The 24,513-nt window shown below is 40.6% G+C and overlaps 1 protein-coding gene and 2 long non-coding RNA genes across 4 annotated transcripts in view; 2 read left to right on the forward strand and 1 right to left on the reverse strand.

Annotated features, from left to right (window-relative positions):
• Positions 1–2,185: 2,185 nt before the first annotated feature.
• Positions 2,186–4,202, reverse strand: LOC144068437 (uncharacterized). The gene is made up of 3 exons (XR_013298183.1): positions 3,882–4,202; positions 3,628–3,711; positions 2,186–3,547 (listed from the first exon to the last, which is right to left on the reverse strand). It is a non-coding gene; the product is annotated as an uncharacterized LOC144068437 (long non-coding RNA).
• Positions 4,116–8,686, forward strand: LOC144068438 (uncharacterized). Its single transcript, XR_013298184.1, has 2 exons — positions 4,116–4,278; positions 8,237–8,686. It is a non-coding gene; the product is annotated as an uncharacterized LOC144068438 (long non-coding RNA).
• Positions 8,687–13,144: 4,458 nt separating this feature from the next.
• The window catches only part of hyou1 (hypoxia up-regulated 1), a 99,093-nt gene continuing 87,724 nt past the window's right edge, over positions 13,145–24,513 (forward strand). For both annotated transcript variants that reach the window (XM_077593249.1, XM_077593250.1), the window contains exons 1-6: positions 13,145–13,305; positions 13,471–13,680; positions 14,124–14,199; positions 14,322–14,415; positions 14,523–14,601; positions 14,720–14,874. In XM_077593249.1, coding sequence (XP_077449375.1) covers positions 14,130–14,199; positions 14,322–14,415; positions 14,523–14,601; positions 14,720–14,874 — 398 coding nt within the window. In that variant the 5' untranslated portion in view covers positions 13,145–13,305; positions 13,471–13,680; positions 14,124–14,129. The remainder of the gene's footprint in view (positions 13,306–13,470; positions 13,681–14,123; positions 14,200–14,321; positions 14,416–14,522; positions 14,602–14,719; positions 14,875–24,513) is intronic.

The raw sequence follows: 24,513 nt of genomic DNA on the forward strand, positions 1-24,513 counted from the left end.
AAGCTAATTTGCTAATACTTAGATTTAGAGTGTTCAACCAGTTTAGCATGCAAAAGTGCCTAGAGAAAAGCCTCACGAGAGTAGAGACAACATGGAAACTGGACACATGATGGTCGCAAAACACTGAGGATTGAATCCTCGATCTGTTAACTGTTAGGTTGACGTGCTAACCATAAATTTGGGCTGCCCGTAGATGAATACACTAGGATCTCTACTTACGAACAAAATTGGATCCAGTCGATTTGTTTCCAAGTCCAACAAAGTACCAATTATATTGATACCACATATACTAGGGCAGCCCGGCAGCTGAGTGGTTAGTGTGTCAGCCTCACAGCTCTGGGGTCGTCAAATCCAGGTTCATACACCTGTGTGGAGTTTGCATGTTCTCCCCGGGCCTCCGTGGGTTTTCTCCGGGTTCTCCGGTTTCCTCCCACATTCCAACAACATGCATGGTAGGCTGAATGGACACTAAATTGCCCCTAGGTATGAGTGGGAGCATGAATGGTTGTTTGTCTCCTTGTGCCCTGCGATTGGCTGGCCACCAAATCAGGGTGCCCCTCACCTCTGGTCCAAAGTCAGCTGGGACAGGTTCCAGCACCCCCCACGACCTAACCCTAACCCTGGCAATCCCCCAAAACTCACTGGCCTCCTGTCGGCTATGAGGAAAACATTTTTTTTTTGCCAAAAATTTAAATTTCTCGCCCACTAAATTAATTTTAGTTTTTGAGCGTAGAATAAAATTAAAATTAATTTTTGCCAGCTGAAAGCAAAAATTGGACATCATGCCCCTAGATATGAGTGTGTGAATGGTTGTCCGTCACTTTGTGCCCTTCGATCAGCTGGCCACCGATACAGGGTGTCCCCTGCCTCTGCCCCGAAGTCAGCTGGGATAGGCTCCAGCACCCCCGCACCCAGTATAAAGTGGTTCAGAAAATGAAAAAAAAGAAATAATAATAATAATTGCAATTAATTTTCTACCAATAAGTGTTTACCATGACATATGTATATATACTATGAGGGAACCGCGTCTCAATTATGCTTTTCATGTGCCTTGGACCCTTGTTCATTATAGAGTAAAGGAACAGTAAAAATGCCAGTTTCCATATTGCATGCAGCCTCCATTTTGCAGGGGGCATACTTTTTAATGGATGCTTTTGATATAAACACTCGTTTATTTGTGTGTGATGTAAATATATAAATGTCTTAATAAATGACAAAATATAAAATTGACAGGAAAATCTCATATTAATTGCAAGAACATACAATTTAAAAAATAAGATGAGTAGTCATAAAAAAATAAACCTGGACCCCAAAAAAATGAAACAACCCATGTGACAAGTAATAATTATAGAGCAGGGGTCGGGAACCTTAAACAAGCCATGAACATTTCCTATTTTTAAATTTTATTTCTTTGAGAGCCATACTCAGAATTTTAGTGTAAAAATGTGAAAATGAGATGTGACTTTTTGGGGGTTATTTTACCACTTTTAAAGTACTAAATTAATTATTTTGACAGCACTGTTGCGCAGTTGCCAACCAATGAAAATATGCATGCAGAAAAGTCTAATAAAAATATAATTTAAAAAGATGATTAAAGTTAGAGGTACTGTCAGTGCCATAGTGCCGACGAGACGCTCCTATTGGTGCATTCGGGACTCGGCTCTGTCACCAGCGGTTTAAAAACATATTTTACCTCACAGGTTAGCGAAGAGCTACATGCACCCATCAGAAGAGCCACATATGGCTCCCAAGCAATGTTCCCTCTAATTTTTCGTTGGTCTGAGCAGAAAGTCAACCTCCCTGAGCGCACTGAGTACCAGTGTGAGCGACATCATCGGTACTCGGATGATTCGCCTAAAGACGTTTCGCCGACGGACGTTTGACAGACGGGCAGGTCGCCGAATGAACGTTCGGCGGAACGTCCATTCGGCGACCTGTCCATTTTTCATGTAAAACATGCTGTAAAACACGAAAAACATAAGTGGACAGAGCTACTGCCACTTGCTGCCGCTTAAACGGCGCCATTATGGGGAAAAGGGTAAAAAAAAAAAAAAAAAAAAAAAAAAAAAAATCCGATTTTTTTTTTTTTTTTTTTTACTGCGCGCCATATGATTGCTGCTGCGCAGCGAGGACGAGAGTAGTGCGCAATTGCGCACGCGCGCAGCTTAGAGGGAACACTGCTCCCAAGCCATAGGTTCCCTACCCCTGTTATAGAGTACAGTGGTACCTCGACATACGATCGTAATCCGTTCCGAGACTGAGATCGTATGACGAGATTCTCGTAACTCGAGCGGACGTTTCCCATTGAAATGAATGGAAAACAAATTAATTCGTTCCAACACTCTGAAAAAACACCAAAAACAGGATATTGGATTGGAAAAAAATGTTTTATTTCTTCTAATTCGCCATCTATTAACAAAGTAACACATAACTAGTGGTTTAATAGTAATAAAATGTGTTTAATCTAACTAAAACTGGGCAGATTTCGCCGACGGGAGACAGAGACGTTTGGGGGCGTTGGGGGGTGGGGTTCCTTTTTTTTTCCACGACAACGCACTCATAAACGGAACAAACAAATTTGAATTAACTTGGATTAATATATACAGACACTCAAACATACGTTTAATGTAACTTTACACAAAACTGAATTCTAATTTTGTTGTAATCTTTTGTTACCTTCGTTTTCCGGGTTGGCGGTTTGCCACGCCTCCACCCTCACGTTCGCTATCGATGGGCTGTTTGCTGTTGTACTACGTATTCCCTTCAAAATATTCCGAAAATGATTCACACAAATGTCCTCACAATAGGATAACCCACGACCACTTGCCAACGAGAAATAGTCTTGTAGTACATTTTAGCGATCGCTCCGCCGCTCATAAAGACCGGCTCGCAACTCCCTCGTTGAAATGGCTCTGGTTGCAACCGCTTTGAACGGCGCCTATGAGAGAGAGTTGCGACCAGAAATATTACAAAGAGCGAATTGCGAGCCAGTGCCGCTGATGTTCTTAGGAGCAGCGAACGAGAAGTAATATAATACTAATCCTCGTATTAGATAATAAAAATAACAGGAAATACAACCGCTGAGCTTACCCACGTATTGATTGTGGGTAATGAAGTTTCATTCTGAGAAAGAGTGCCATTGCCTATCGGCGTTGTGTGCACGAGTATACTTCATTACCCAGAAAGCCCTCTTTTTGCCCGCATGCGCGTTGTGCGTTTCCTGGTCGATGCTTAGGAGAAACTCGTCTGAATTAATCGTTCAGTGCTCGTAGATATTGCTATACACGAAAGATATGCAAAAAAGGCTTGGTCACATCACGAAATTTTGATCGCATGACGGGCGAATTATTCGATCGAAATTTCCGTCGTAAGACGAGAATATTGTATAACGTCGTGTGACGAGGTACCACTGTATAGTTTAAATTCTATAGCTGCCCTATTATTGAAATATATATAATATGTATCTTACTTTGCTATGATGTTCTTTTGACCACTCCGACATGGATTCCAATACTTCATCGGACTGGTTTATGATCAGGTTGGGCCCCTACCAAGATAGGAAATCTGACTTCAGACTTGAGGATAATTCAACTACGAAAACCAAAATAATAAGAGTATCTGGGTCACCTCTGCCAAAATGTTCAAGTTCGAGTCTGTAATTAAGCATGCCATTTCAATAATCTTGTCATTTTCAATGTCCAAGCCTGTCAACTAAGAAAAGAATGTATGTATTAAATCACAAAATTGAATCGCAAGCACAATATATTAGTCTCTACAAACCAAAGCACACTCCTGCAAATTAGATCGATAGATTGGGGGGTTTCAGAAAAAGTTCACCAATTTACTGAATCCCGAAATTCTCAAAGGTTGTTTAGACTTACCTCAAGATCCACCCAAACAATCTTTTGGGAGAAAGTGACGTTCATTTTATTTCTTCAACAGCCGTGTCTAGACGTAGAACTCGTCGTGGGGAAAAAAAGGTCTGTCGGAAAAAAAAGATTAACGTTTATCAAAAGGCCACTGTGAAATTCACAATTTTAAAAGACAAGATTGCTCCCTGAAACAGTGTCAGGACTTTTGGATACCCCGCATGAGCGGAAATTACGTCACTTCCTTCTTCTTCTTACTTCTCGAACGACGAAATAGATAAATACGCGTGGTCATTGGAAAATTGGTTTTGCAAATGCGCGTAATGCATCGCCGTCTTTTGAGGCTAGATTCCCGAGAGATTTATATACTGCGGGGTGTTCTTTTCTTTATTCTGAAAGCTCTGGTGAGGCAATACCACAGACACGAATAGCTGTCAATCCAGGTTAATTGGGAGTGTTATGTCGCTGTCAGACTCATAAAATCATTTAAATTAGCAGCCAGATGATGAAAAAAATGTAATTTTAACTCATTTAAATTTTAATAGAAAACTGCATGAACATTAGTTCGATCTGACCCCATTTCTTAAAGCCTTCATTGCCTCCACCCAAAGTGGGCGTTAACCTAAACATTTGTTGAGGTAAAAGATTCTCAGAATATAACACCTTTATTTCAACTAAAGGAACAGGATGTCTACACAGGCCAGGAATGATCAAATTGGTAAAATCTTCACAACTGCCAGAACACAGCTAAATTGTTATACCAGTGTTTCCCAACCTTTTTTGAGCTGCGGCACACTTTTTGCATTGAAGAAAATCTCAAGGCACACCACTAGTTGAAAATATTTTAATTTAAAACTATGTTGCCTATATTAACATTATAAAGTCGTCCTCATCAAAGTTTTATTAACAGGAATCCCAATGTTACTTCAACCACCTAACATTACGAGATAAAGTATTCACTTGGAAATCGCTGTAAACATGATATAAAAAGAAGAAAAATACCTTAATAATTATGGTCATATTATTCCTAGGAAATATTTACTCTAATAAAACATTTGCAGAGCTGCCAACCTCCATCGAAGCCATTTCAGGAGTACCTTTGTCCCATTTCCATAGTTTATCCGGAGTGAATGCACAACTTCTTGTGCAGAAGTTGCAAAAGACGAATCATTCGTCAGAACTTGTAACTCGGATGATTCACAATGCACTCGTGTTACCGAATTCTTACAGTTTACAGTGCAGTTGAATTAAGATGGCGTAAGCCGTAGCGATGGTGTGAATTTTGAGGCATTTAAATTGGAAATGTGGTACTTTTCTGAAATGATTGCTTAAAAAACAATTTAAGTGGCAATTTTTGGGGGATTTCCTGAGTTTAGAGAGGTTGTACAGAGTTCTGGAGTTTGCCTTGCATTTCCGGGTAAACTCCTGAAATTCCGGAGTAGTTGGCAGCTCTGCATTTTCAATCCCCATATAGCTGTATCTAATTATAACAGTTGTCTCATTAAACCTGAATACAGAAAGCATTTTAAGTAGGCTTTTACTCCAAAAGTTACCACTTTCTCCAAAAGTTAAGTCCAATTTAGCATAATTAAAAAAAATTGTTTAAATTCACACAAAAAAAAAATCCCTCTTTGGTGATTTATAAATTAAGTTTTCCTATAGCTGATCTCTATGGTATTGATAAAACATGTGGGATACTCTCTGAACATTCAAATCCACATACATTTATTTATTGATTTTCCTATTAGATTTTTAAATCAAAGCAAATAATGCTTTTCCTTTTTTGTCACCATTGAATTTGGAAGGTTGATCTTGTCAACATGTAATTACACTTTAAAGATATTCATCCTATTTTTCCAATTGATAGATTTAAGCAATTAAACCAGTTTCTAAACATTTGACTTGTGGCATCCACAAGTGTATTAAATTTGAGTTATTAATTATCCATCAAATCATTTAGTGATCAATTCTTTATATCATCAACTCTACTATAACCTTTAAATGTAGCAATTTTGATTTTCTTTTTCCAATTCATAACAGTAGACTATTACATCAATCAATAATTTGTCATTGTTATTAAATCAAAGTATTTATTTTCATTGATCTCTTCTATTTGTCTCAAATTTTGTATCACCAATTGTAATTAAAGAGAATTTCCTACAATGTCAATTTTAAGGAAAAAAACAACATGTTCGCACACTCGGGAGGGGGGGGGGGCTTGGTAGAGTTTGGGGAGTGCTCGTGGGGGGGAGACAACCCCATCCATCTCTCTCTCTCTCTCTTTCCGCTCGGCAACAGCCACCCAACAATTTACACCAAACATTCTTTTGTCCGAAAAACACTTTCTTCAAACAGCATTCCGAAACCAATAACACAATCATTGACACTTCGATGTCATCCGATTAATCACTTCTCTCAAAGCGATCACCATTCCTCTCTTCAAACCACTTTCTTTATTTCCAACTGCTAACTCAGCTCTACTCTGCCCATCTGCCCCAAGTTGTCTCATTCATTTTATAAAATCTACTTATTCATTCCACCAATATGATTCACCTATATCTTCCCTCAACCTGTGAACTTGCTATATTCTTAGTTTTTTTTCTTCACAAGTGCACACAGCAACTCTGACTGAATATAAGCCGCTTTTGTCAGACAAAAAAAGATGACTGAATCGAGAGTACGGCTTATATGCGCATAAAAACACGACATGCAAAAAAACTGCAAGTTGAGGCCGCCGTGACACAATGACGTCACGACAAATTGGCACCCGTTGCGTGCGCCGTGACGTCCTGACGCAAGTGAATGCCGATACGGTCATTTATTTCAAAATAGAGAAAAAGATACACAAAATTTATTTTGACGTCTATTAATGAAATTCAAGAAAAAAAACGTACGTATCTTGAACAAAATGTGAAAAAACTCGCTCGGCACAGCCATCTTACCTAGGTTCCGGGCATAGGAACATAGGGACATGGGCAACTGACGTCTAAACCTAGTTAAACGTGCTCTGACTGGCCAGGCGCGAGTAGCCTTGATTTTGAAAAATTCCACTTTGATTTTTTTCGTGTAGATTTCTTGTTGGAAAGTGACAACTATTGGAGAAATATTAACCATTGAAAGAATTTAGATATAACATATTTACATTAGAAGCAATATGGCTGCCACAACATCTTAAACTTCTGGTAAGAAAATTGTAATTTCTGGAATTAGAAAGCATCAGGTTCTCATCAAGATTGACATTACTTTTATCAAGTTGAATAATTTGATATTTGGCAAAGACAGGCATATTAACTTATGATATTGACCCTAATAATGTGCTTTTGATTCATACAGCATCTCAGAAATACCACTTGTGATGAATTTCTTAAGATTTGTACTCCCTAATAAAACCACGAATATGGAGGTGAAAATTAGGAATAAAGGGGGCAGGTTATACGCGAGAAATTGTAAATTTCAAGGCCATTTTCAGGGTGCGGCTCATGCGCTCGGGCGGCTTATATGCGAGTAAATACGGTAATTCCCAGAGAATTAAAATATAATGTGTTGGACTAGAGCATGGAGAAAAAATGGGAAATCATATCATCATTCCTTCTCAAGGGGGAGGGTTTGGACGTTATTAAATTAAGTGCTAAATATATACTAAAGTGATTTTTTTAAAGGATTTTATAAACAAATGTTTACATTTTTTCATAATTGTATTTTACATTTTTGGGGGGAAAATATATATATTCTTTATTTATAATCCCCAAAGAAGGAAGGGCAAACTTTGCATGCAAAATATAATTATGAAAAGTCACATCTAATAAAAAAATATTGAAAAATATTAGAACTACAAATATTTATTTACATAAATGTGCATTTTGTTACATAAACAAAAAAAATATTTTCTTATATACAAAAAAATAAATGTCACCTGGACCAATGTTCCACCTGGGAGAACTGATCATGGAATTCGGAGGGGGGAATCAGGGGTAACCCTAACCCTGCTCACTCTGTAAAATGCTGATTATTCAAGGCTTAAATTAAGGGCCAAGGTAAGTCAAAGTGCCAATGTTGATAAAAGTGAGATTAAGAAGTGCCATATAAAATAATTTTAAAAAGTGCCATATAAAATAATTTTAAAAAGTGCCATATAAAATAATTTTAAAAAGTGCCATATAAAATAATTTTAAAAAGTGCCATATAAAATAATTTTAAAAAGTGCCATATAAAATAATTTTAAAAAGTGCCATATAAAAAATATACAATTACTACAATATATACTTATGTTGACCACGTATTTATTTATTACTATTTCATGATTATTTATTTATCATTACTATATATTGATTTTCTATGTGTTTGCTTATTTGTTGTTGCATCCATAGACTCAGCGAGTGGTGCAACTAGGCGCTGAACATCTCCAGAACCGTGAGACTCATCCTGGACTTTTGACGGAACAAGCCCGCCTCGCTCTGCTGAGCTCACTTGGACTATTTATTTATTCATTTCTTATTTATAGATTATTTATTTGTCTGTCTGTTGTTATTTGTGCACTATGTGGTGAAATCTTTAAATCTCATTATACTTGTATAATGACAATAAAAGCATTCAATTCAATAAGCAAACATAATATTATGGTGAGTTCAGCACGAATTCAAATACAGCTCAAGTTAAGTGTTGGAGTTATTTTGGGTACTATTATATATGTGCGTATAACGAAGAAATATTAATCATTATATGTATGTGTGGAATATTAATCATTATATGTATGTGTGGAATATTAATCATTATATGTATATGTGAAATATTAATCATTACAAGATGTATAAGATGTATGTATTATCTAATGTATCATAATAACATTATAAGATGGCGGCGTGCACTGACGCAGCGGCTCTATGCTCTCCAGTTCGGTGTCATTAGTTATCCTACAGTCGCCAGGATTTAATCACTATCGGAAGGAGATGCGATATATCCGATTTCACAACGAACCACCAACGGACCTACGATATCCCAAGGACATCTCGAGACCTCCAGGATCTCCGTGGATAGTCAGCCCACTCAAAGTACGTCGAAGGCGGCGAAGAGAGAGGAAGCAAAAGCGCGGATGCCGAGCGGGCCTTGCTCCTAAGTTAGGACAACAACCACACCGAGCACCGCTTCCTAGTATCTTTTTGACCAACCAATCCATCACCCATAAAATGGATGAGTTGGAACTTTGAATTGCTACCAACAGCTTTGTTAGGAACTGTAACATTATTCTCATCACAGAAACGTGGTTACACCGGCAAATCTCTGACGATGCGGTATCGCTGGCTAGCCGAACGCTTTTTCGGAACGATCGACCCGCTCGGGGCGGTGATGCGAGGTATCCATAACGGCAGAATTCCAAATTACGAGTCCGTTGTCAAAGCTGGGTTGCCTCGACAATAATCTTCATACAGAGGAAGCAGCAAAACACGTGGTAGTTTTGACTCCCGGCCGAATGGAGGTTATCTGGAAAGGAGGCCCCATCTCGACCGCTCTCAAAATGGTCGCTGCTCGGTCCGCTTCCTTTGTTCTTGGCTAGCCCCCTTGGCTAGCCCCCACCCTTCCTAAGAAGGGGGCGAGCGGACGGACAGAGCTAGCGTCCACATCGAGGTCCCCCATCCAGATACGCCGTCCGCTCGGTCGGTGATGGTATTTAATAGAAGTTAGGCGGAGACAAACTTTAGGCGGGAACACGAAAGGGGTGGGTTATATACAAAGTGATGACAGGCCTTGACCTGTAGGTGTCAGTAAAAATTCTATTCTAGTAACTAAATTCATAAGAGTGCAGAAGGGTGCAAGATTAAATATAAGAATACAGTTCATATTTCACATCCGTAACTATCACTTATTTAGGTCTTTTGCCGAGAAAACGCACCTTATGGAGAAGCACTACCAATTTCATCATACGCAGTTTCTGGGTGTGATGACAATTAGGTTTTTGTTGTTGATGATGACGACAGGGCCTATGTCCGATTATTATTATTATTATTATTATTATAAGCTTGACAAACGCTTACTTTAATTGTTACCGAAACAAACTCGAAGGTCACTCTCCACTGCAGCTGGTTCCGAGGACGTTTAATTGTTTTGCCCTGTATCCGAGGACTGTTGATTGTTTGACTTGGATTAAACCTCGACACCTCACCCAGTCCCTGGCCTCACACATGGATCCGAGGACTGTTGATTGTTTGACTTGGATTAAACCTTGACCCCACACCCAGTCGCAATTTCACAATGAAGATCTGGGAAGGACTCTTAAATTGTTTTGACTTGGCAGCCAGAGGCAGCCAGAGATCGCAAACTCCACCCACAATGCCGGAAATATGACAGGACAGGCTCGACTTTCATCATTAGCTTCGATGGCAATAGAAAAGAAGGAATAAAGAAAGGAGGATGGATATTGTGTACAGTTAAAAAGAATTTTTAGTGAGTATAATATGGCTATATTCCTAAATAATATTTCAATTGGGGGCCCGGTTCTGATATCTGAAAAGCTCCAGCGTTTGTATTTAAGCTCGGGTGTTTGTATTTAATCACTAAATGCTGCTAGGATGTGGATTTTACCCCAGTTTCGCCATTGACATCCATCGCTGTCTTTTCCCGAGGAAATCACCCCCCTGGCCTGGTTGTAATGTCTCAAAAGCTCCAGTATTTGTATTCAGTCAATAAATGCTGCTAGGAAGTGGATTTTACCAAATTTTAGTGCATTTTTTGTCATTTCACGTATGGACGTATTGACGTTCATTGCTGTCTTTTTTTTACCGGGGAAATGATTCTCCGGGCCCGGTTCTGATGTCTAAAAAGCTCCCGTATTTGTATTTAATCAATAAATGCTGTTTTCGGCTGGATTTTACCCCCATTTTCGGGCAATGTTTGCCCGTACGCCATTGACGTTCATCGCCCCCCTGGACTGGTTTTAATGTGTGAAAAGCTCCAGTATTTGTATTTAATCATGAAATGCTGCTAGGAAGTGGATTTTACCCCATTTTTGTGCATTGATTTATTGATTATTTTGTATGTGTCGCAGCTCTAGCTGCAGTAGAGGTTTTATAGCCATAAAATAGTTTTTGAGGGTTGGATTGATACATTGAAGGCGCTACGAGAAAATGCACCGACCGCCACTGAGGTACACACGGGAAGTCCACAAGGGGGGGACCTTCTGCAGACTGAGACTGAGGTTACCACACAGTCCCTCAGTAGTCTGGAGGTTTTAAAGATCATCTTCCTTTCCTAGATCCTCCTAAGATGTCCTATCACCTAATCAGCAGCAGCGGAGAGGCCCGTGGTGGGCTTCAAAGCACACAAGCAGCCTAGCAAGCGTCGGCAGCTGCTCCATTTGACCGGGGAGAGATCTCAGGCTCCCATAACAATTATGGAATGCTTGGTCTGGAGCACTGCCTCTTCTCTTGGCGCTATTGTCTACTGCTTACAGCTGATCCTGCGTGCATGACAGCGGAGTCACGGCTGAACGGCTCCAAAGACGTCTAGGACGAGCACAAAAAAACAAGCCGCACAACGGGTGGGGCCGAGTCGCAAAGGCCACAGAACAACAAAGCAAAAAGCACAAAGTACAAAGCAAAGCAAAGTATATGGGAAATTATTAAGAAATACCAAAATGCAATAAAAAAGACAGAAACGCAGCAAAAACACAAAACGAGCAAGAGCGGACGGAGCTACCGCTACTGGCTGCCACTTGAGCGGCGCCATCTTGATTGCAGTAGCAAAAACTGATACAGACGCAAGAAAAATACATTGTAGAGTAGGATAAAACTGGAACCACACACAGGAAGTCTTCCACAAGATGGGGAACTTCTGCATGCTGTGGTCAAGGTTGAAAATATGCAGTCACTCGGCCAAGACTGGTCTGTATTGTCTAAATGTTCTGTCCATGTGTGTATTAATTTGTGATATTGTTCTATGTTCTGTTTTCACTTTGTGTTATTGTCTTGGAATCAAGTTTGTACCTTCTTCTGTCCACTTAAGAGAATAAAAGAAGCCGGCCTAGCTGTTCATTGCAGCACATACAAAAAATACCTCTCTTCTACAAATTCTATCACAAACCAAAAGAAAGCTAAGGACCTACATTACCTACCTACCTACCTGCTTATTTTAAAGCAATGAAAGAATACATGTGATTATAAGAAATATTTCTCTTCATTATCTTTGTGTTTGGCTCCTTCTACGTGTGTTTTACAGTCAGTAATTCCAGAATGTGTCACGCTGTAGTCGCACATGCATGTTCTGCAATGTGCAAATGTCGGTCCTTTTGGAGATGGCGTCAACATGGGATATTTTGTCAAATAAGAAGCAATAAAGTTATGCGAGTGTCTGGAATTCTTAAAAGTTTCATCCAAATTGTGATTCATTTTGTACTTATTCCGAGGAGGTATATTGATAAGACAATGCTGTGTACGCCTACTTCCTTTTGAACAACCCCAAATGATAGGATTGGTTTCAAAACAAAAGACTGGTGGTTTATCAGCCTTCATAATACTTACCTCCCTTATGAGAAAAATGAAAACAAAAATGTTTAAGCGATAGAGGCTACCTATGCAATCGATTCTTAATTGATTGCCACGCTGAAGCCGGACAGGACGAATCATTCGTCAGAACTTGTAACTCGGATGATTCACAATGCACTCGTGTTCAAATTCTTCCGGTTTACGGTGCAGCTGAATCAAGATCGTGGAAGCCATAGCGATGGTGTGAATTTCGAGGCAGTTAAATTGGAAATTTGGTACATTTCCGAAATGGTTGCTTAAAAAAAAAAGTGAACATTTTTGGGGATTTCCGGAGTTTAGGGAGGTTGTCCGGAGCCCCGGAGTTTGCGTTGCATTTACGGAGAAACTCCTGAAATTCCGGAGTAGTTGGCAGCCCTGAACTACGTTTATTAATATGTGCTGTCCCTTATCAAATAAATCAATATCTCAATATCTCAGATAGAAAAAAAACATGATTTACTGAAGCCCCGAAGGTTGAAGTATTTTTTTGTATTTTAGCACGTTCGCAACCTTAGTTTTTCCCGCTCCACTTATTGCCAATCCGTACTTTTCGTGTTCTCAACAAGAAGGCATTCTCTAAGAACACGAGCATATACTCATGTAGTTGAGTTCTTACTACAAAGAAACGGGCAGTGTTTCGAGGAACGTGGAACGGTGCAATTAAACGAACCCAAGATCTATCCTGTCGGTTACTGCCTTAGTTGAGAACGTGGACCAACTGCCTGTGTTTACGTTATCCATCATAGCACGTGGACCAATCACAGACCTGTGCGTAGAACGCTAAGGGCAGGGTATTTAAATGCAGGAGCTTTGCACACGGACCGTTTGTGTCAAGTTACTATTCAGATGCAAAGAAATTTCATTTCAAATTAAGATCACAAAATAATTTATATTTTTTATGTGACTCGTAAATACTTCCTTTGGTAAGAATATAATCATTTATCTGATCAAAAATATTATGAGTGTGCATTTCACCAGTTAGTTAACTTAATGTATAGTTTGTATCGTTTATTCACAAAGAACATAAACCTGTAATCGGAAGTAGAACTGACTAAATTATAATACTGATGGTTATTTCACCCTTTTAGACGAGCAGCAGTTTCTGCGGATCCAATGAGGCGACGCCGCGTGCGGTGCTCTCTTGCAGTGGAAGGCAGTCCGGTTTAAAGCTGTCCCCTAACCCACTGTCAAAAAGTAACTGCTTCATGTATATTGTCCAAAGTGGCGTTCTAATCTCCGAAGGAACACGAAAGAAGATTGTTGTGACTTCAGCCACCGGTTGTATATACTAAAGAGCGGTACGTCTATGTCTGTCGTGCGTTTTTGTCTATGTACTACTGCTAGCTAACAATTGGATGTTAATTTCTTAGACTAGATGCATGCATGATTCTTTTGCCTAATTGCGCGACAAACTTCCTGCTGCGTCTTTTTTGAACGATTTTCGGTTCGACAGGTTTATGTCTGAAGCAAGACACAACGACAAGTGTGTTTACTCATCCGTTTTAAAGCGTTCATCAAAGGCTGATAACACGAAGAAAGTCACGTATTTTCTTATTCTTTTTGTTACACCTTGCATCGCCAATACTATGCTGTCTACTTATGTGGCAACAGTGTGCTCTAAACATAATTGAGTACGAACGATATAAGCAAGGGGAAAACAAGGCTTGAAGAGAAAATAAACTTTTAAATTGGGTATGTCTAGCATCAACTTTTCTATTACTTTTGTCGCTTGTTTTTCCAGCTCATCATGATTGGAAGAAAGCTTCCGTTGGCAGCTTCCATCTGCGTTATTCTAGCAATTTTTCATTCTCGCACAGGTATGATCACATTTTAGGACTATTCTTGTCTTGTGGTGTTCTGAATTACAGCAGTGATCTTTGAGCATGGGATTGGACAGTGAATTACTTTTTAAATGATTTGTCGTCTATATATTTTACAGATGCTATGGCTGTCATGTCGATAGATGTAGGGAGTGAATGGATGAAGATGGCAATTGTTAAACCCGGTGTGCCAATGGAAATTGTCCTCAATAAGTAAGTGTCCATAACTTAAATGAAGGGGTCAAATCACGAGGTGACATGTATAAGCACTTGGTTTGATAAAACTTGTTATTGCATCATCATCTTTGTTATATTTTTAGAGAGTCAAGAAGGAAAACACCTGCAGTTGTGTGTCTCAAGGAGAATGAAAGACTTTTTGGTGACAATGCTCTAGGAGCGGTATGACAAACTCACTTATTGTCATTCTTTTAAATGAGTCATAACATTAATCATTAATCCATTGTGTTCTACGTTAAGAATCATGTCTGATGATCTTGGTTTCTTATTACATTTTCAGTCAGTGAAGAAGCCTAAAAATGTCTATCGACACCTTCAAAATCTCATCGGCAAGAAGTACAACAATCCACAGGTAGCAGTTTACCGGAAACGGTTTCCTGAGCACCAGCTGCTTGTTGATGCTGTTCGAGACACTGTTTACTTCAAAGAATCAGAGTGAGTATGTCTTTTTTGTTTAGTTTTCTCCATGTAATGAAGGTATACATTTTATTAGTTCACATGGCTTTGCCAATACAGTGGTACCTTGAAATACAACCTTAATGTGTTCCGGGACTGAGCTCGTATGTCGATTTACTCGTATCTCAAATCAACATTTCCCATCGAAATGAACTAAATACTAATTTGTTCACACCCTCTGAAAAAAAGACCAAAAACAGGATATTACAATGGAGAAGCATTTGTTTTGGTTGTAATTTACCATCTACTAACAGAGTAACAAGTAACTAGTGTTTATGATGTTTAATAATAAAATGAGGCGTTATTTTATCCAACGTTTGTGGATGGGACAGAGAGAGAGAGAGAGTCACTTGAAAGATGCGCTTGAAACGTAACAAACTTTGGATTTAACTTAAATGAACTTAGATTCCGATACACACACTTCTAATCTTACGTTATACTAAATTTAAACCTTCTTGTGCAATAACCAAGGCAAAGAGGTTCATGTATTCCACTACGGTTTCCGGGGCAAACTTCCTGCTTCTCCATACTTATTGACGAGCCAGCTCAGTTACGCATATACAGTGGTACCTCGTCATACGACCGCTCGTCATACAAAATTCCCGTCTTACGGCGGAAATTTCGATCGAATAATTCACCCGTCATGCGATCAAAATTTCGTGATGCGACCAAGCCAGGTCTTTTTTGCATATCTTTCGTGTATAACAATATCTACGAGCACGGAACGATTAATTCAGACGAGTTTCTATACGACCAGGAAACGCACAACGCGCATGCGCGGGCAAAAAGAGGGCTTTCTGGGTAATGAAGTATACTCGTGCACACAACACCCATAGGCAATGGCAACCTTTCTCAGAATAAAACTTCATTACCCAGAATCAATACGTGGGTAAGCTCAACTATTGTATTTCCTGTAATTCTTTCTAAGGAAAGAAGCTCCCGCGATCGCTCATTCAAGCCTATTTCTCGTTGGCAAGTGGTCGTGCGTTATCCTATTGTGAGGACATTTGTGTGCATCATTTTCGGAATATTTTGAAGGAAATACGACAGCAAACAGTCCATCGATAGCGAACGCGAGGGTGGAGGCGTGGCAAACCGCTAACCCGGAAAACGATGGTAACAAAAGATTAAAACGAAATTAGAATTCATTTTTGTGTAAAGTTACATTAAACATATGTTGAGTGTGTCTGTATATATTTATCCAAGTTAATTTAAATTTGTTTGTTCGTTTACGAGTGCCGTGGATAAAGTCCCCCCGAACACCCCACCCTCCGCCTCCGTGTGTCGTTGTCTCTACCCTCCGCAAAATGCGTCTAATTTTATTTCTATTAAACACATTTTATTACTATTAAACTACTTGTTATTTATTACGTTGTCAATATATGGCGAATTAGAAGAAATAAAATATTTTTTCCAATCCAATATCCTGTTTTTGGTGTTTTTTCAGAGGGTTGGAACAAATTAATTTGTTTTCAATTCATTTCAATTGGAAACGTTCGCTCGAGTTACGAAAAGCTCGACATACGATCTCAGTCTCGGAACGGATTACGATCGTATGTCGAGGTACCACTGTACAACACTTCAGATACTCTGTTTCCGGCCTGGAAAGCGCCGACAGCTCTATCTTATTGGGGAGGGATCTCACTTTACTCAATAATAGATGGAATGATTGGTCTGAAGTGTCGCTTCTTCTCACAGCACTTTTGTCCAGCTCCGGCTTTACAGCGGCATCGAGGTGTTGCTCTTTTTGCTGCGTATTGTTCAGAGCTAATCACATGTGTATTACAGTGAAGGCATGGCTGAAAGGTTCCAAAAAATAACTAGCAGAAAGAAACCTTATAATAGAACAAAGAAAGTTGTAAAAACATTAAAGTATAAAGTACAAAAAAACGAATAAGAGCGGACAGCTACTGCCACTGTCTCACCGCGGACCAGCTAATAGGGCGGCCAACAACTTAAGACAAAATTGTGTGGGGGTGCGGTCGATGCACGAACGACACCCACGACGGCAAGTCCCAAGCATAATAGCAATTATTATTAATAAGAACTTTTCTAATTTCAATTAGGAGGGTGAGATTGAAAACGTTAATATTTTTTACTCTGATGGACCGGCACTATGTAACTAGTAGACTTTGACTGGTGGTTGTGGACCAGAGGATGTGTTAGTTGTAGCGGCCGTTGCTTGCGCACTTTCATCAGGCGGCAGAAGTTTGATGTGACGTAACATAAATTGTTCCTCTATGTGCGCTTGTGTTTATGTTTAGTCAGCTGCCAAATAGTTGCCTCCTTTTCCACCCCATTACTGTCACCCCCCACCACTTTGCGGTTTCAACATTCGCGGTACATTGTGATGTTTTTTATTAAGTATCCAAACAAAAAATCTTTTTAAAACTCAAAATTCACGCTGAAACTTGCCGGCTGAAGACAGGAGATAAAAAATGACGGAAGTTGGGGCACTGCCACGCAACTCGGGGCCGAAGAAGCGAAATTTTACTGTAGAAAAATGATGCGGCAAATAATATAAAAGGCCCGAGAAGGACAACGTCTTGCCATTGCCTGTTTTGTTCGGATTGCATTTCGCATCACGGACATCCCCCCCCCATGGAGGAAGACAACGTCTTTCCTCCCCCCCCCACTTTTTTATTTATTTACCGTATTTTCACACCTATAGACTTAAAAATTGAATTTTTTCTCTAAAATGGTTGATGCTTCCAATCAGTTGGTGTGCCTTGTTTGTGCACTCAATTCAAATTTTTGTATGACCCTGACCGCTTGAGTGACTAGTTTCATTTCTTGCGGACACGCTACTTATTGAGATTAACCCATCGGACGTTCATCCTAAAAATAGCCTTCCCGCGTTTTCCAAGCGTTACGGTACATCCATTCAAAACATCCCAGGCAAGTGGCAAGGCATTTGACTTCCGTGTGCTCGTAGTGCTTTTAATCCTCAAAAATACTCAATACTCATAGAAACAGCACTTTAGACCTATACAGAGGAAATGCCTGACGTGAAGGACAACAGAATGCAGGTGTGAATGCTTGGAAAATGGATTGAAGCCATGGATCAAACACAATTTAACAGCAAGGAGGAATAGCTTTGCAAACGGTTTGGGATTGATGAATGTCGGATGACCGTCAACATAGAGGTTCCATACAAAGACAGGGACCGGCTCGCATGAGTTGCGTGACGATTTGGAATGGATTGTCGTTGCCTGGGCGAAAGTCTCGGCGAGCACTGTAGTTTGTACTTTCGTCAAAGCTGGATTCACTATTACGAGACCCCATGACGATAACGCTGACCCTGACAATGTTATGGAACCCAGCATTGTTAGCCAACTCTTTATGTCGGATACAGAAGATCATGTTTGAATACTTTGACTTTTATATATACTGTAAAACCTCAATTTCAACGGCATGCCGTTCTATTTTTCAAACTTTCCCCCGTAGTGCCGTTCAATTAGAGGGTGCCGCTCTATTTTCGACTAGCTGGTCAGACTTTTGGGAAGATGCGGTAAATTTTATGCATAAAATTTTATGCATATTCTTCCGAAAATGACGTTTGTAAATGACGTGGAAAGTCGTCCTACCTTACGACCAATCAGCCACGCGGTGCGTTTAGGCACATCATGTAAAAACAACGATTCATCATCAACTCTGCTTTCAGCTCTAACAAATGAAAGCTTAAGTTTACACACTTCGAGAAGGTGAAGAAATTCACGCTTTATAAGGATTAATAGATAAATCAGAGATTGGCAAACCACAGCTCTGTAGCCACATATGGCTGAGTTTTATATTTATAATTGTTATAAATATATTTTGGCACCCTAACCCTGTGAGATCAGGTTAGGGTTAGGGTTACTTCCCCTTCCCTTAAGTAGGTAGATTAAGTGAACCTGTTTTTTTCTCTGTTATTACTCAACCTGGTATTTAGCTCACCAACTATCTAAAGCCAATATTGCCACTTGTAAATTGTACCCACAAGTCAATCACCACTGTACACCTTCTCAATCAATCAATCAAAAGCCTTTATTGTCATCATACACAGCTGCGTATAACGAAATTGGTGGTGCTACTCCACAAAGTGAGTTTACCCAGTAAAAAAAAACAAATACAGACGCTCCCCTACTTACGAACATTCAACTTGCGAACAACGGTACATACGAACATGTCTGCAAATTATGTTTAAGTCCAAAAATGTTCGCAAGTCCAATTTTGTATTTCGCGCCTTTTTCGGAGTAGTACTTCTTTCCGCCGCTAATACCGACGCCTGACGCTGTGAGAGCTCAGCTCACCCAGCATCTACATTCTTCTTCGTTGCAATGCGGAAGTGCGTCAATGTATCTCCAGTGTGCAAAGAACCTTTTCCATTTGTAGCATTAAATATCTCATGCATCCAATATTGAATATGGTTGGTAAAAAGCTAAAGGCTTCTATTGAGGGAGTTGCAAGGAAGAGGCAAGCCATTTCATTTGAAACGAGTGGCAATAATAACGAAGCTTGATGCGCGTGAGAGTGGTGAGCGTTTCACGGGCATTGAATCGTTCGACCGTCAGAACCATTTATAAACAGAAAGATCGAGCAGCAGGACCCAAATATTGAACGTTGCACAAAGTTTGCAAATCAATTGAATGATGCCATACAGTGCTACCGCATCATTTATGATGAAAAAAAGAAGAAAACTGTGCAATTGTCATTAGGTCGCTTCTTTTGGCCAGTTTCTAATGCGTAAATCTCTCTCTCTCTACAGTACTGTACATATTCTCTCCATTTTATTAAATGTTTTTTTTTCAGTACAAACCAATGCGTGTTACTTATACAAGCCTTAAACATACAAATGTACTTGTATAAACCTTCAATATACTTCTATCGGCCTTAAACAAATTATAATACAAAATGTAGCACTGAATCAACTTACAAACAAATTCAACTTATGAACAATCGCTCGGAACCAATTGCGTTCGTAAGTAGGGGAGCGTCTGTAGTAATATAAAAGTATAAAAAGTCACATCCTGGCTAGGTAAATTCTAAAATATTGCACAATCTAAGATAGTGCACATTGTTATTGTACACCCCAAAGTTATTGCACAGAAGGGATTGTGTGTCGTGCTAACGCAAGTTCAGAGTCCTGATGGCTGTGGGAAAAAACTGTCCTAAAGTCTATTTGTCCGTGCTTTGTGAGACCTGTGGCGTCTGCCAGAGGGCAGCAGCTGGAACAGGTTGTGACCAGGGTGGTATTGGTCCTTGACAATGCTCTGCTGAGGTAGTGAGGGCTGGCAATGTCATCCAGTGAGGGCAGAGAGCAGCCGATGAGCTCCTGGGCAGTGTTGATCACTCTCAGCATGGCCTTTCTGTCTGCTGCCGTGCTTCCAGCGTACCACACTGTAATGCAGTATGCCAGGATGCTCTCCACAGTGGCTCTATAGAAGGTTAACAGAAGCTTAGTGTCCAAGTTGTTCCTCCTGAGTACCCTCAGGAAATGGAGTCGTTTCCCTGCCTTCTTCACCACTGCCGTGGTGTTGGTAAACCAAGAGAGCTTGTCCGTGACGTGGACCCCCAGGAATTTGAAGGACTGGACCCTGTCTACGCATACTCCATTTATGAGGAGTGGGGCTGGTGATATGGCGGGCAACCAACTTTTCAAAATACTTCATGAGTATTTTGTACTTACGCACAGGCGTAAGTGCAATAGGCTTATAATAATTCAGGCTGTCAATGGTTGGCTTTTTAGGGACAGGGATAATGGTGGCAGATTCCAGGCAGGATGGGATGATGGATTGTTGCAGGGAACAATTGAAGATCTTTGTGAAAACACCAGTCAGCTGGTCAGCACAGGCTTTGAGCACCTTCCCACATACTCCGTCAGGGCCAGCAGCCTTCCTGGTGTTCACAGTCCGTATTACCTGTCTCACTTCATGTTCCTGAAGCTCTGGTATACTGCTGCAGGGTGCTAGTGGATGTGTTGAGACTGGGTCTGATTTGTCAGTCTCAAAGCGGGCAAAGAAACGGTTCAGTTCCTCTGCTAGTGAGGCATCTGCGTTAACTGACACATTATTGTCATTGTAATTGGTAATATGTCGTATTCCTGCCACATCTTCTTTGGGTTATTTCCTGTGAAGTGCTCCTCAATTTTCCTTGTATATGCTGCCTCTCTTCAGCTCTGCTCTGGCAGCGCTGTATTGTACCTTGTCCCCTGACCTGAAGGCAGTGTTACAGCATTTGAGGACTGCCTGTGTCTCACTGGTCATCCAGGGTTTTTGGTTAGGAAAAACCCGTATCCGTGTATTAACAGTGACGTTGTCCGTGCAGTTTTTGATGTAGGAAAGTACAGTGTCCGTGTAGTTCTGGAGTTTGTGGTTTTCAAAAAGTTCCCAAATCGTGCAGGAAAAACAGTCCTGCAGCTGAGAAAGGGTGTCCTCGGGCCATGTTTTTATTATCTTTATTTGTTTTGTCTCCTCTGGTGTGACACTTCACGTACTGGATGAACTTAGGCAGAACAGTCTTTAAACCTGCTTTGTTGAAGTCACCAGCGACAATAAAGACTCCATCAGGGTGGTCAAGCTGCTGTTTGTTTATAGTCGCTAGCAGGAGGCTAAGTGCCGTGCTAACGTTAGCATCCGGTGGGATGTAAACAGCCATTACAATGACAATCGTTAGCTCTCAAGGTAGATAGAAGGGCCTGCACCGTACTGCCATGAGCTCTAAATCCGGGGAGCAGTGAGTGTTAATGATCCTACTGTTGCAGCACCATTCGTTGTGTATGTACAGGTGGTCTCGAGATGTCCTTGGGGATATTGTAGGTCCGTTGGTAATCTGTTGTGATGAATATATCGCATCTCCTCCCGAGAGTAATTAAATCCTGGCGACTGTAGAAAAAGTTTGCCTCGCAGATGTTAGAGAATAACGATAAGATTGAGAAAACAAAACACCAAACTGGAGAGCAAAAAGCCACTGCACCCGTACAGTGGTACCTCGAAATACGATCGTAATCCGTTCCGAGACTGAGATCGTATGTCGAGCTTTTTGTAACTCGAGCGAACGTTTCCCATTGAAATGAATTGAAAACAAATTAATTCATTCCAACCCTCTGAAAAAACACCAAAAACAGGATATTGGATTAGAAAAATTATTTCTTCTAATTTGCCATATATTGACAAAGTAATAAATAACGAATGGTTTAATAATAATGAAATGGGTTTAATAGAAGTAAAATTAGACGCATTTCGCGGAGGGGAGACACAGCGGCATACACGGAGGCGGAGGTGGGGAGTTCAGGGGTCTTTATCCACGGCACTTGTAAACGAACAAACAAATCTAAATTAACTTGGATAACTATATACAGACATCTTTTAATGTAACTTCACACAAAACTGAATTCAAATTTTGTTTTAATCTTTTTTACCTTAGTTCTACAGGTTGACACCACCCGGACGCTCCCTGAAGTCTTCAAAACGAATGCATCAAGAGTTGTTTGTTTTTGCATCCCCTTCAAAATGTTTCGAAAATGAGGCGCACAAATGTCATCACAATACGCGTAATCCAAGTTTTAGAATTAGCGCGCCACATCACTTGTGGGTTTTCTTTCTTGATGTTGTGTCTCTTGAAGGCACGCGGGTTCTCCGCATTGTACACCAGTAGCGGCTTAATTTTACAGTCACCGCTGGCATTGGCACACAACGCTAGCGTTAAGCGGTCCTTCATAGGTTTGTGCCCCGGTAATGCCTACTCCTCTGCCACGATGAATGTCCGCCTGGGCATCTTTTTCCAAAAAAGACCAGTTTCATCGCAGTTGAAAACTTGCTGGGGGATGTAACTTTCCTGGGTGATAATCAAGGCAAATGTCTTGATAAATTCCACCGCGACTTTCGAATTGGAACTTGCCGCTTCCCCGTGTCGGATTATCGAGTGTATTCCAGATCTTTTTTTACATTTTTCGAACCAGCCATAACTCGCTTTAAAGGGTTCTGAAGTTGTTGAAGGCTCTCTCATTGTTACCAAATCCATGTAAATTCCGCTGGCTTTTTCACATATGGTTGACTCGGTCACGCTATCTCCTGCTAATTGTTTTTCATTTATCTACAAAAGGTTCTCATATTTTTCAATTATTTCACGTCTAATGTCCATTGTCAACGGTCGCCTTTATTTGCATAACTCTGCCGATCCATAGTATTGTTTACCTGGTATGTAAATGTAGACCAACGTGGGGGAAAAAACGGGTAGGGAAATGCAAAGTCCGCCCAGTGCTCGCAGATATATTTTATACACGAAAGAGATGCAAAAAAGACAGTGCCATGGCCACCTGGCTTGGTCGCATCACGAAATTTTGATTGTATCTCGGGCGAATTATTTGATCGAAATTTCCGTCGTAACACGAGCATGTTGTATGACGAGCTGCTGTATCACGAGGTACCACTGTATCTGAATACCAACCACATTTTTACATTGTTCTTTCACACCGATCATGAATTCACCATTTATGTAAAGCCTGTGTGAGTGTTGCGACAATAAAAAATACTGTATTTACTCGCATATAAGCCACTTTTGTCGGACAAAAAAATGATGACTGAATCGAGGGTACGGCTTATATGCGCATAAAAATACAATATGCACGAAACTGCAAGTTGATGACGCCATGGCACGATGACGTCATGACACAATGGCGCCGTGACGTCATGACGCAAGACAATAATAATAATCGGACATAGACCCTGTCGTCATCATCAACAACAAAAGCCTACTTGTCATCACACCCAGAAACTGCGTATGACGAAATTGGTAGTGCCGCTCCATAAGATGCGTTTACTCGGCAAAATACCTAAATAAGTGATAGTTACGGACTTGGAATTTGGCATTCTGCTGTTATGGATACAGGTCACTTATCTCTCACTGTCTTTCACTTAACTTCAGTCAGCTAGTAGGAGGCAGATCACCACCCAAACATCTTTTCATATTACCTCAGAAGGGTATGTGTGTTGTGTTACCGCAAATTTAGAGTTCTGATGGATGTGGGGAAAAAAACTGTCCTTAAGCCTATTTGTCCGTACTTTGTGGGACCTATAGCGTCTGCCAGAGGGCAGCAGCTGGAACAGATTGTGACCAGGGTGGTATGGGTCCCCTATGATGTTCCTGGCTCTGCTGAGGTAACGAGGGCTGGCAATGTCTTCCAGTGAGGGCAGAGAGCAGCCGACAATCCTCTGGGCAGTGTTAATCACTTTCTGCATGGCCTTTTTGTCTGCGTACCACACTGTGATGCAGTACGCCAGGATGCTCTCTACAGTGGTTCTATAGAAGGTTATCAGAAGCTTGGTGTCCAAGTTGTTCCTCCTAAGTACCCTGAGGAAATGGAGTCATGTCTGAGCCTTCTTCACTACTGCCGTGATGTTTGTAGACCATGAGAGCTTATCCGTGACGTGGACCCTCAGCAATTTAAAGGACTGGACCCTGTCTACACATACTCCATTTATGAGGAGTGGGGCCAGATCTGTGCTGTGTTTGCGAAAGTCCAGTATTATTTCTTTAGTTTCCGTGGTGTTCAGTGTGAGATTTTTCACCGAGCACCACGAAGACAGTTTGTTGACCATCTCTGTAGGCCGACTAATCCCCTCTTGAGATGAGTCCGAC

Source organism: Stigmatopora argus, chromosome 22 (assembly GCF_051989625.1).
Source record: "Stigmatopora argus isolate UIUO_Sarg chromosome 22, RoL_Sarg_1.0, whole genome shotgun sequence".
NCBI classification, from domain to species: domain Eukaryota; kingdom Metazoa; phylum Chordata; class Actinopteri; order Syngnathiformes; family Syngnathidae; genus Stigmatopora; species Stigmatopora argus.